Below are 13,055 nucleotides of genomic sequence, written 5' to 3' on the forward strand. Positions count from 1 at the left end.
TAGCCTTCCTTCTGCACCACATGGTGTCCCCCAGCCTGCAACCCTGGGTCCAGAGAGCCCCACTGTCAGCCATCACCCCCTTTAAGGGCCTCCTGCTCCTGGAGGGAGGAAGGCAGCAGCCAGGACTCATGGTCGGGTGCCACCGAGGGCACCCCAGGCCTGTGGGAGAAGAGACCGGTGGTGGCCTAGAAGGCCTCCTGTTCCTCGGACCCTGGCAACTCCACACCTCTGCTTCCTGTGGGTAAGACTTGCCATCCGAGCCAGCTCCAAGCCGGCAGGACCCCCGCAGACCACCTGCCTTGGGCGGACCCTTGGGCTGGGAGGCCAGGAACGTTCACACGCTGTCTTGGATGCCACATCGGGGGCTGTGACTCTGAGCGCTGAGCTTGTCAAGGGGGAGACACTGCCCCCAGTCACGCATCACACCTCTCACCTGGCTCTTCTCGTGCCTCTCACAAAAATGAGGACAGCGGAGGGTCACTTGGCCTTAAAGCCTGGACTGAGACTCAGTAAACACACACACACACACACACACACACACACACACACACACAGCCCTACAGGCAAACACGGGTAGGCTGCGTGCCCTTCCTGGCCACTACCCCGCTGCCGCCCCGGCAGCACCCTCCCTGCCAGCCTCCACCTCCGAGGTCTTCCGGCTCCTTCAGAGCCGGGGCGCAGGCCCTTTCCAGGCAGCCTCCCCCGACAGCACACGGGGTCTCCCGACCTGGAGCCCAGACCAGCCTGCTTCTCGGCACGCCCACCCCACCGCTGTTCCACGTCCACCTCCACTGTGACCTTCACGGGCGAGTTTTCACAGCTGCCCTCTGGGTCGACGATCCTCTGCCTGGTCTACACATAAAGGAAGGGGGTCAGGGTGGCTCATGAGCAGACCTGGTCGCACGGGAGGTCGGGGGAGCAGGGACCCACTCAGTCCCCGAGGCTCCAGACCAGACGCTCCCCGGGTCCTCTCACCAAGTCCTTAGTGCGCTCGCGGACCAAGCCCCAGGGGAGGGCCGTCCTGCTGCTGTCTGTGCCGCACCTGCCGTGCGCGACTTGATGGTCCGACTTGCATTAGCCACAGTCTCTCCCTTTGCAAACAACGCCCCCGCCCTGTTTCCTTGCAACCATCTCTCAGTCCATGTGGCCAGGTCACTTCTGCCCTCACAACTGCCCAGGGTCCCTAGTCCCATCATACAAACAGAAATCCAGTCCAGAGGGATGAGAGTCACCCCAAGGCCACACGTGGAGACGGCAGCAAAGCCCAGACCCAGGCCTCCCGGGTGCCAGCCCCGAGCTCCTCCCAGCATGCCATCCTGCCCCGAGACTGGGGGTAACTCCCTACCCTGCAGCCGGCCCCCCTCCACCGTCCACACGGCATACACCATTTCATCCACCACCTACCCATCCACTTGTTCTTTCATCCACCCCCCTTTCCCACCAGCCAGCCCCCCCCATGCAGCGTCTATCCACTCATTCCTCCCTCCACGCACCCACTCTCTCAAACATCGTCTATCCACCCACCTGTCTTTTCAACCATCCATCCGTGCATCCTTCCATCTATCCATCCACTCACCCACCCACCCACCCATCCATCCACACAACCACTCACTGAGCCCTCAGAGGACAGAGAAACCAGAAAGGACTCTGGGTGAGAAGCACCTGGACTGGGGAGATTGGAGGCTACGACGGGAGACCAGAGAGGCTGCTCAGTGAGAAGCAGAGCACAGGCAAAGGCGTGGAAATGGGAGTGTGCAGTGGAGGTGGGCAGTGAAGAAGATCCAGGAGCCTGGGGGGGCGTGGGCAGAGCCCTCTTGTCTGGGGTCTAGAACCAGGAGGCTCAGGCTTGGTCTAAAGGCCATTTGTGGGGAAGGGGTTGGCAGTGATGAGGTGGCTGGTCCGGGCACCACCCTCATCAGCCCAAAAGGGGGCCTGGTGGGCCCACACCCACCCCCTCACCAGGCACTCACCTCCTCTGCACCTGACCTGACACCCCACCTCCGGGCCTCTGCTCTGGTGGGTCCCTGGGTCAGGTATGCACCAGGTAGAGGACGTCTCGGAGTGGAGGAGATGGACCTTGGCCTGGTTGGGTTTGAGATGGACATCAGTCCAGGCCGGAGCCTGACAAACAGGCCTGCAGTTCCTGTGTGGCAAGAACAGGCCGGGCTGCAGGGAGGGGCCAGGGCAGCCTCCAGCGCCGCGGGGTGCCGCTCCCTCAGGGCCTGTGCGTGCGCTGGCGGCCACGCACCCTCCTGCCAGCCGCCTCCCAGTTCTGCCCTGTGCCACCCAGATGGGGGCCCAAGGGCTGGCTATAAATCCCCACCGGAGGCCGGCACAGGCGGCCGCCCTCCCGGCTCAGGAGCACAGGGAACGGCCTTTCCCAGGGCCCTGCTGCCGCTGCATCTCACCTCGGCCTTGACCGTGAGCTTGGGTGAGTGCGGCCGGCTGGCAAGGGGCCCTGTCTCTGGTCCTCGCTTGGCCCACCTCCTCAGTGGGGAGGGGGCCACTGGGGGGCTTTGAGGGGAAGGCTTCGTTAGGTCCCCCACTGGGCTCACCTTCCCTCACCCTGAATGAGCCGCCCGGTCCTGAGCCTGGCTTCACCCAGGACAAGGGTCACAGCCCGCTCTCCAGGAAGGCGAACCAAGGCTCGGGTAGAGGGTCGCAGTGTTCAAGCCTGCGCTCGGTGGCCTGGGCCTGAAGGGGCTCAGTAGGGCGAGCCACTCTCCCAGGGAGGGACAGGAGAAGATGCTCCAGGTGGATCCGTGGGGAACGGCCCAGGGGCTGGACCATCCCTGGCCTCTTCTCCAGCCCTTCCTCCTGTGTCCAGGATGGGTCTCAAGGCCAGATGATGAGGGTCTGTCCCTATCCCTCTCCCAGGTGAGGCCTTAAGATGCGTCACCTGTGAGCAGCCCAGGGCCCTTCTTTTGAGCAAGACCATTACTAACTGCAAGCCGGAGGACACAGCGTGCAAGACCTCGCAGCTGACGGTGGAGTCAGGTGAGGCTGGGGGCCCGCAGGTTGGCTCTGTGGGGCTGCATCAGCCTCGGGCTCCCAGCTCCCATCTCAGGGCCACATCGCAGACCCCAACAGGGTAACTTCCCAGGGCGGCAGTTAGTTTAGGGGTCTCAGGGTAGCATGGGAAGAGGCAGGAAGGGCACGGTCAAGTGCATGGAGGCCGGGGCGGCTGAAGAAGGCGCTGGGCGGTGGGGACCAGTCTCTGATGGCTGCCCTCCCCGGCAGAGTTCCCCTTCAACCACAGCCCCGTGGTGACCAGTTCCTGCTCCGGCTCCTGCGAGGCCGCTGACCCAGACACCATCGGGGCTGCCCACCCCAGCTACTGCTGTTTCCATGACCTCTGTAATTCTATGGGGGTTGCCAGGCTCAGTGCTGGGGCCCTAGTCCCTAGGGGGCCATAATCCTGGGCCACCTCCTTTCCTGAAGAGCCTGGCACTGCTGGCGGTCAGCGCTGCTGGCACGCCCCCATGGCCCAAGCTCACTGGGCCTCAGGTTACTCGTGGGACCCTAGGGGAGAGAACCGTTTCAGGGCACTCTCTGTCCTCCTCCACCAAATTTGTCAAAAATAAATAAGGTGAGGCTGGAGACGACCTCTTTTCTTCTGGACGCTGAGAGCCCACAGACCGCCTTCAGGCAGCTGGGCGGAACCAGGCGTGTTCTGGCCCCTGAGCCTCGTTCTCACCCAGGGCCATTTTGACCCATTTCACAGATGGGAAAACAGAGGCTTAGGGGGAGAAATGCATCCTAGGCCAGCCTTCCTGCATGTCGGACCAGGCAGGACCCATTCCTCAGCCCAAGGAAAATCTGACCCCGCTCCCAGAATATTCCCTGAGACCCTGTAGGCATCACCCCCGCCCCACACCCCCAGGATGGGGAGGAAACTGGGGTTGCAATCCAGTTTTCTCCGCGGGCGAGTATGCCTGTCCGGCCCAGGGCTGCCGCAGCAGCAAGCGGAGGCTGGGGAAGAGGGCATGTGGAGCTCAGACAGCCTGCCTACCCAGGCTGGGTCTTCCCGAGTGTGTAGGAGTGGGGTGCCCCTGGGCCTGCTGGCACCCATACACCTCCACGGGGCTCAGTCACCTCCTGTGACAACGGGCCTACTACACCCTGGGCCCTGGGGACAGCGGAGATTAGAGGAGGCTGTGTGCACGGAACACGAAGGCCATGCCAGCTCAGCCCAGGCCCCCAGGGCCAGCTCGGGGGTCCAGGCCGTGCTGCGCCCGCAGCACTCCCAGTGGCCTGGCCTGTCTGCCCAAGGATGGGCAGCAGTGTCCTCGGAGGCTGACCACCCCCCAGGAGCCCAGGGTCCTTAGGTCCCAGGAGGCCCTGTCTCAGGCTCCTGCCCCTCCCACGTGGCTCCCAGCTGTCCCTGGCGGTCACCTGCTCCAGCCCCACTCCAGGGAGGCAGAGGCGGGAGCCAGAGTGAGCCCAGGGTGTCTCTGCCCACCGTGCCATCGGGCCTCTGGGCTGGGTACTTTCCACGCTCTGCATTGCGGCCAGACTTCTAGACAGCACCTAATGGACCCTGCACTTGGAGGCCAGGGCCAGGGCCACCGCCTCACCTTGGGGACCCTCACCCCAAGGAGTGGGAGACTGAGTCACTCCCACCTCAGCCTCAGCAGAGGAGCAACACTGAGGGTACCTCTGGGCTCTTTAGGGGTGCAGAGCAGGTGAGCGGGCGGGTGGCAGCAGGCACCTGCGGGGCCTCTGCCCTGCGCCGACATGGCCAGCAGAGGGCACGCGCCCCTCGGACCCCTCCCCTGGGCACCCAGGTCATGCGTCTGCCCTGCCGACACCTCCACCGGGAGCTCAGCGAGGTGGTCTGAGCCCAAGGGGGCCCACCAAGTCCCTGCCCAGCCCGCGGACCTGGAAACGCCCACCGGCCCGCACCCACCACGGGAGCTGGGGAGGCCGCGGTGGAGGGGCCTCAGGAGTGGCCAGAGGGTGGCCGGCAGCTGCTCACACCATCTGCGGGCACGTGGGGCCTTAGAGGCAAGGAGCTGGTGCCAGACTGCGCCCACGCCCCGCCTCCAGTCATGGGGAAGCTGTGGGTCACAGAGAACTGCAAAGGGAGGGGAGATGCCCACCAAGGGTTACCAAGGGCTGCTCAATCCCCCCACCCCTGCCCACTGGCAAGGGAAAGGAGCAAGGGTCCCTCTTCCATTAAGTTAAAATCGAGAAAAGGAGAGATGAGATGAGGGTGTGGAACGCCACCACTGCCCCACCAGGAGCTCCGGCGCCCCTCCCCTCCCCACCCCCGTGTCCCGCAGGCAGGTGTCAGGCGGGGGAGTCACCTGGGAGTCAGATACCCCACAGACAACACAGGGTTGTGGGGTGCTGGCGCGGACATCTCTGTAGCCGTCGGCCTGTGGGAGGTGGGGAGCGTGGCCCAGGGGAGAACCAGTGCCCGGCCCGCGTGCGGGCTGAAACAGTCACCTGAATTTCTCAACAAAAGCGGCCAGTCCATGGGATCAGAGTGGGACTCGCCAGAAGAGCCAGGCTGCAGATACACTTCCAAAGCCCCAGCCCTGGCCCCAGGGCCCCTAGTCAACAAGGACCCTCCTCCCCTCTGCTGTTGGCCTGTCCTCCAAATGTGGACCGAGAGCCTCCCCTCCCCCTGCCCAGCTGGGGTGCATCTCCCTGAAGTGGACACAGAAGTCCCCATGCCCCTGGGGCAGCCACATGCAACCCAGATGCCCTTGACCATCCTGAACACCCTTTCTCTCTCTCTCCCCCCCCACCACACTCACACACACACACAGTGCCAAGTGTGTCAGACCACGCCCAGACACCCCCATCCTGCCTCCGCAGCCCCCCGCCCTGCTCCAGGGCCCCAGCCAGCCACTTAGGACCACTGGCTGGACCTGCCCAGGCCCAGACCATCTGCGTGCACCATTTCCTATCTGTGGTCCCACCCGGGAACTTGTCCTGTCTGGCAATGCTCAGCTCAGACACCTAACACGATCCCCCAACCTCCCCTGCCCCCAACCCCTCAGGACCTGTGCAAACACCTCTTACACGAAGAGAAACAGACATTCTGTGCGGGTGCCCATCTGCCCCCCACGTGGCCACTGGCTCAGGACAGGCATGAGGCACGGCCCATCAGTCCCCAAGGCCCTCAGGCTGCCCGGAAAGGTGGAAAGGGCCGAGGCCTCAGCCGACCACCCTGGCAGCAAACCGCTGACCTGCTCCCCACCTCTCCAGCCCCACTGTCCCATCGCTGAATGCCTCTTGCAAACCCAGCTGCTTCCAACTGCTCTTCTGTCCCAGGTCCCACTGCTGGCCCTCCTGGGCAGGTGGTCAGAGCACAGACACCACCCACCCCTCCATCACTCACCTGCCTTACATCCCAGGGGTCCCACTCCCTGCCCTCTTGGAGCAGCCTGCGGAACAGCCCCTATGCTCCCCCTGGCCCCCCACGCATCAAGGCCCACTGACCTCTGACCCCCCTGGCACCCACACCCTGCCCAGTGACCCCAGGAGCCTGGGGGCCCAGACCCAGAGTCTGGGGCATGACCTCCCAAGTCCCTGTGGAAAGCTGCAGATGAGAAGAGGACCAGGGCTGGAGGGGCTTGGGGCAGCTCCTTTCTGGCCTCGACCCCATGTTCTGTGGAATGGGGACAGCATTCCAGCCTGCCAGCGTGCTCCCCAAGCTCAGCCAACAAGCCCGACAGCCCCGCACACCAGAAAACACCCCTGGGGGACCAGGGCTTCGGAAATGAGGACTCCCCAGCAAGCTCACGTTTGAGACCCTTTACTCTTGGGCTTTCTTTAAATAAACAGAAATACTGCAGTGTTCCCACGGTGGCTGAGGCAGATGACACTGTGGGGACAGGGGAGGCATGAGGGGTGCGGCTGTGCTCCTGGCTCCAGCTGGCAGCGGGGTCGTGGGCTGGGTGGCAAGGGGGCAGTCCTGGGCCCCAGCTGCTCTGGCCTGCCCCGTGGGCCGGAGGGGGCAGCTGCAGGGGCACAGGTGAGTGGGCACCCTGCCCTGGGCAGCCCCCACACAGGAAAGCACCAATCCCACACCCAGAGCCCTGACCTCTGTCCCCAGCCAGCCAGGGACAAGGCCCACCTGCTTTGCCCTCAGCGCTCCTGGAGGCTCCGGGCCAGTGCCTGCTTCTCTCCAGGCCTCCCTTTCCCCAGCTGCAAGGCAGGAGACTGGGCAGGAGTGGGAGCCCTCGGCCGGTGACGCCATCAGGGAGCCCCAAGAGCAGCTGCCAGGACAGAGCCACTCAAGCAAAACCAAGAAGACCCTCTCTAGCCTCAGCCCACTGAGGGAAGCAGCTCTCTGCGCAGGAAGGAAAAAAGTCAACAGCGGGGCAGAATGTCAGGCAAGGACAGCCCCAGCAGGAGGGCAGACAACTGAGGTGCTGTAGGCCCAGAGAGGGCAGGACCCCCCCCCCCCAGCGTCACACAGCACAGTCCTATGGGCACTGATGGGTGCAGATGGGTGAGGGCACCCAGGCAGAATCCCACTCCCCAATCCCTCCTCAGCAGCAGGCCCCAACTAGGACACCCTCAGCTACGACAGTTCACCACCTCCACTGGAGCCCCTGTGCCATCTGACCTGCACTGGCCCCAGCACACTCTCCAGGGCCACAAGCCTCTGCTGCAGGACCTGCCCCCATCCCGGGAGCCCGGTGGCCAGGCCTCCCTCCTGAGTGCCCTTGGGTCAGTCTGCCTGACCCCTAGTCTGCCAGACTCTGCCCCGGGCCTCCCCTTCCCTCACTCGCAGCCAGAGGGATCTGCCTTGAAATGCTGCTCTGACCCTTCCCAGCTCCTTGCTGCGCCCGAATCAGGCCCCCAGGCCCCGGCCCCGGCCAGGCCCAGCCCCGCCTCCAGGACTGCTTGGGCCTCACCCCCACGGCAGCTCGGACTCCAAGCTCCGGTGCTCAGGGCAACTCTAGCCAGACCCCTGCTCCAGGCACTCTCCCCCAACGCGACACATGGACACGGGGCTGCACCTGCTGGGTGGGCCACCCCCAAACCCCGCTGCCTGCAAGCCAAGGGCCCTGGGCCTCCCAGTTTGCCCATCGTCATCATCCTGAGCGCACAGCTGGTCTGGGTGCCTGTGTCACCCGCATCCCGTGCTCCGCGTGGGATGGGGCGTAGAGGGGCATCGATCATGGGGGTGGGGGAGGGCCTGGAGCGTGTGAAGGGGGCTGGGCCGGTCGCAAGGCCACTCCAGCTCAGAGAGAGCCCAGCCCGGCCGGCCCATTCTGCGCTCTCTGCCTCCTGGCAGGCGGGGAAGGGTGGGCAACTGCCCCCAGGTCAAGGCTGGTGGGCAGGGCGGGTAGGCTGCGGGGCTCACTGGCCCTTTACAACATGGCCGAGGCCGCTCTCGGCCCGGAGCAGCTGGCTGCTGGCCTCGTTGTAGGCGATCCAGTGCTGCAGGTCGGCTGGCAGCTCAGGGGGCTCCACCTGCGGGGGAAGACGAGGGTGAGACTCCCACGGGCCACCCGCTGCCGTGGGGACCAGCAGGGCCGGGGCGGGGGGCACAGCCAGCTTGCGGTCTTCACACCTCTGGACCTCGGCTCACACCGTTCCCCAGCCCCAGCCCCCTCCCTGACACCCTCCCAGGCCCCGCAGTGCTGGCTCCTCCCCATCCCAGCTCTCAGGACACCACGCCCCTTAATCAGCCCTGTCTCCCCCACTGGGTCACGACTGAGGGGCAAGAACCTCTGAGGCCAGCTGGCTGGAGGGGGTGACAGGAGACGGGAGACCCAGAGCGGCCAGAGGCAGGGCAGGGGATGCAGGGGCAGAAGCGGCGTCGGAGCGGCTCTGCCGGGAGAGCCCAGGACAGGGCCCTGCCTGAGGCCCTCTCTCTCAGCGCGCCAGCAGGAGCCAGACGCCGCCTCCCAGCTCAGCTCGGGGCCTCCGCAGCGCGTTCCTGCGCCCCCCTGCCCAGCCACGCCAGCCGCCTCCCTGCAAACTCGGCCACCATTCTGTGATGGGGCAAGGGGCTGGGCCAGGCTGGAGGGCTCCGAGGACTTGCGGGACTCGCAGGGATGAGGGGAGATGCGCACCCACCTCAGGGCATCAGGGAGGCTGGGCAGAGGAGCTCAGAGCCGGGTCACAGGGTAAGTCTGGGCAGAGCTGGGCCTGGCTCTCGGAAGCGTCCTCCTCCCAGCCCAGCTGGAATCACCAGATCCAGGCTTGGCTGTAGCCCAGCTCTCCCTGCAAGGCCGTTCTGCCCCACACCAGCCTTTCAGCATGCAGATCTCTGGGCACTGGGCTCAGCCTGCCCCACACTAAACCCAAGACTGTGCCCGGGACCCTCCCGGCCCAGGGGCTCAGGCCGGCTGACTCCTGGCCATCTGTGGCCGAGTGTCCTCGCCATGCCATGGTATGGGCCCCCTCGCCTCTCATGTGGATCTCATCCATCAACCCACGCCTGACCACCCTCCCCTGCAGGAAGGTGGCCCTGGCTCCCTCTCCTCCGCCTTTTGCTCGCAGCTCTCAGCCCATCGATTTAAAGCCTCCATGGCCATCCCCTCCCAGCCTCCTGACGCATGAAGGGACATACAGAGCACCTCTGTGGGTGTGGGGTGGGAGGGCTCCAGGCCCTTTGGGGGCGTCCCTGACTCAAAGAGACAGAAAACCAGGGGACTGGGCCTGTGGCCCACTGTGCAGCCTTAAGCAGTTCGCATTGCCCCTCTGAGCCTCAGTTTCCCCACCTCCGAGATAAAGGAAAGGCTAGCCTCTCGTGATTAACGTGTGGCTGTGTCCCTCCTCTGCTCCTGTCAAGGGCCAGAGAGGGCAGCACCCTGCCTGAGGGCACCCTGGGGCCCAGCGGGCCCTGGCTTTGGCATGGAGGCTCCAAGCATGTTTTTAGGAACGTGCCTGCAGCAGGAGCCTGCCCTGGCAACCAGCACCGCAGCAGCGTCCCCAGGGCCCAGGTGCCACGCTGCAGCAGCAGGCCGTGCTGGGAGGAGCAGGCCCTGGGGAGGGGCCTTGAGCCCCAGGCAGGTGCTGCAGCCTTCTTTTCTCCAACTGGAAAAGGCAGAAGGGCTTGCAGCTCTATAGGGCTCAGGGCTCACCCCTAACCCAGGTGATGGTGACCCAGCCCCTCAGGTCTAAGCTGGGTGAAGGGGGTCTCAGGTCCTTGAGAACTCCCAGCAACCTCCTCTCACTAACGCCCCAGCCCCCATCTCCCCACCCCACCCCCACCTGGCTTCCATGCTACATTCAGAACCAAGGACCAGTGAGGCCGGCTCCGCACTCCAAGCCACACTTAGACTCTTTGGGAGACGCCTGGTCTGGCCTTCCCCGTTCTGGAAAAGGCGTATCGTGGGGCAGGGAGCCTTGAGGGATTAATAAGGGATGGCAGGAGGGGAGCATGCTGAGTCCGACTACAGAGAGTTGATGAGGGGACCCTGAGAGGTCCCAAGAAAAATGGCATCAGTGAAGAAGGCCCTGGGTCCAAAGAAAAGGGCTGGAGCGGTACTCGGCCGGACAGGGGCACCCCAAAAGGGGTAGGCGGCAGGCCTTCACCAGGGGCGGGGGGGCAGGGACCAGGAGTCCGCAGGGTCCAGCGGGAGGAGTGCGCTCGGGGCGGGGGACGCTTACCCTGCGCTTGCACAGGTGCTGCACGACGCGCTCCGGCGAGGTGCCCAGCACGTGCTGGCGGGAGCGCAGCAGCGCGCACACGAAGCCGTCGCGCAGGCTGATGAAGCGCGCCTCCAGGTAGAAGGCGCGGTCGTCCCAGCCCAGCAGGCGGGTGCGCACCTCGAACGGCTCGAGCAGACGCAGAGAGCGGCGGTAGCGCGCGCACGAAGCTGCCAGCACGGCGCGCGCCCCGAGCGCGCGCAGAGCCCCGAGCACGCCGCAGCGGGCCAGGTGCGCGGCGCGCGCCACGTCGGCCTCGCGCAGGTAGCGCGCGTTGTTCATGTGCAGCAGCAGGTCCAAGTCCGAGGGCAGCACGCGGCCCGCGTAGCTCTGCTCAGCCAGCAGGTCACGGACGCGGGGCTGCAGCAGGCGCGCGCGCAGTACGGCGCACGGCACGCGCACCAGGTACCAGCCGTCCAGCAGCGCGAAGTAGGCGAGCGCCAGGGCCAGCACCGCCATGAGCAGCCCCAGCATCGCGGCGGCGGCGGCAGCGGCGGGCGCAGGGGTGCTGCGGAGCCCTCGGCGCTGGTACCGACAGTGCGCGCGGCGGTGCAGCCCTGATACCCCAGCTCTACCGGCCAGCCTGGGAACCGTTGAGCGCAGCGCGGCCGGAGCGAACCATCTCGCGAGGCTGGCTGAGGGGGGAGACGCGCCGGAGGCCTGCGCGGAGCCCCGCCCCCCGCCCCGGGCCCCCCTCCCCGCTCTCAGTGGTCCGTCCTACCCCCGCCGCCCGCGCCGCTTTTGCTTTCCCCGGAGTGGGCGGGGTATAGGGCGGCGCGCCGAGCACCACAGCGGCATCTGGCGGTCACGCCCCGCGCTGCAGGCGCGGGAGCGTTCCGGGTCTTCCCCAGCGTTGCCCGCCCTCTGGGAGCGGGAGCCCCTCGCGCCTTTCCCTGGCTCTTGAAGACTTGGAGTGACCCCGGAGATTCCGCCTCTGATCTGGGAGGGTCAAAGTCTCCAGCACTTCCCCGGCCTAGGCTGTGGAATTTGGCAGGACACATGGACATAGGCCGGTCCCTAGCGGCGCTGCTTGGAGGCTGCCGGAAACCGACCCTCCTCTACTCCAGAACCACCAGGGGCTGGCTCCCCACTTTCGCAGGGCGACAGCCCCATATGCGGCGGGTTCAGGGAGTATCTCAGTCTGGCTCCAATACACCTTTTCAGTCTCAGCCTGTAACCTCATTAACCCTGCCCCCACATTCACCACTTCCTCCCCAAAGGTCCTGATAACCGCAACCTCATTTCCAAGCATTCCCACCCTTTGCACTTTTTGAAGCGGGAGCAAATAACGTCCCGGATGGAGAGGGAGGAGTCAGTAAATGTAAATGACTCAGCAACCGATTCAAAGGCCTTGCCTTAGGCACTTGGGACGCCTGGCCTGGCGGACTGCCACGCACAGTAGGTGTCCTGTCCCTCTTTTCTGCGAGGCCGGGAGGGAAGGCCCAGAGAAGGCCCGGCCGGCCTCCAGGCCTCTCCAACGACGGCGTTTGCCAGTGACCCCGGAGGCCGCCTCCTTAGGTCAGTACTGGAGTCCCGGGATGGGTGGGTTTAAGGAGTGATTGCTGAGGTCCCGAGGCTCTGAGAACGCATCTGGCAGCAGCTGGACTGAGGCAACTGGGCTTTCATCCAGTCCACACCCAGCCTGGGCTCGGGTTGAGGGGTTCTTGAAAGCCCTTGAAGGAGATCCTGGGGTAGCCCTGTTCCACAGTCCACGCTGGGGCTGGGTGGCCTCCCATGCCACATTCACTGTCAGGGCAGAGGCTGAGTTTTTTGCTTTTCTGGCTTTGCTTCTGGGGCCAGCAGCTGGGCAGAGTGGGGTCTGGGTTTTCCTGAGTCCCTGGATCTGCTTGGATACTCCCAGGGACAGGGAACTCGTTTCCTATCAGGGCAGGCCCAGCTGCCCTAGGAAGCCCTGGCGGTAAGAAGGCCCTTCCCGCACATTGCTCACGCGTGTCCGGGTAATGCTCTCCCTGCCCTGGCTTGGCTCTGAGCTGTCTGTCGGGGGTGAGCTAGCTTCTCTGAGCTGTCTGTCGGGGGTGAGCTAGCTTCTTCTTGACATGTCTTTGGAGCCCCCCTTGGCTGCTCCTCTGAGAACACAGCCTCCTTGTCACCCACCTTGTCCCGTCCCCCCTGGGGAGGGCCCCGAAGCTAGAGACCTGGTTCTGGAGATGTCAGTGAAGTTTGGTGAATGAGAATCCAGCCGGGAGCTTATGAGATCCCTGCCCCCAACTTCCTCACAGCCTGTGCTCCCCCCACCGCCCCGCCCACCTGGCTTCCTTCTGAGCTTCTGCTATCCAGGAGGCCACCCAACACCCCACACACACACACACACACACACACACACACACACACACACACACACTGCACATGCTGTTGTCTCTGCCAGGGGACCCTCCCTGCCCCATCTGCCCCTTTCCTGAATCCCGGAC

General features: G+C 65.1%; 2 protein-coding genes across 2 annotated transcripts; one reads left to right on the forward strand and one right to left on the reverse strand.

The window, feature by feature from the left end:
• The first annotated feature begins 1,744 nt into the window (after positions 1-1,744).
• Positions 1,745-3,416, forward strand: SLURP1 (secreted LY6/PLAUR domain containing 1). Its single transcript, XM_036830926.1, has 4 exons — positions 1,745-1,763; positions 2,291-2,431; positions 2,878-2,997; positions 3,241-3,416. Exons 1-4 carry the CDS (start codon positions 1,745-1,747, stop codon positions 3,414-3,416), a joined length of 456 nt encoding a protein of 151 aa, XP_036686821.1.
• Positions 3,417-6,584: 3,168 nt separating this feature from the next.
• On the reverse strand, positions 6,585-11,320 carry THEM6 (thioesterase superfamily member 6). The gene is made up of 2 exons (XM_036829888.1): positions 10,588-11,320; positions 6,585-8,439 (listed from the first exon to the last, which is right to left on the reverse strand). The coding sequence occupies exons 1-2, from the start codon at positions 11,098-11,100 to the stop codon at positions 8,326-8,328; spliced, it is 627 nt and encodes a 208-aa protein (XP_036685783.1). The 5' UTR covers positions 11,101-11,320; the 3' UTR covers positions 6,585-8,325.
• Between the last annotated feature and the right edge of the window lie 1,735 nt (positions 11,321-13,055).

The sequence above is a fragment of the Balaenoptera musculus genome, chromosome 17 (genome assembly GCF_009873245.2).
Source record: "Balaenoptera musculus isolate JJ_BM4_2016_0621 chromosome 17, mBalMus1.pri.v3, whole genome shotgun sequence".
Taxonomy (NCBI): Eukaryota; Metazoa; Chordata; class Mammalia; order Artiodactyla; family Balaenopteridae; genus Balaenoptera; species Balaenoptera musculus.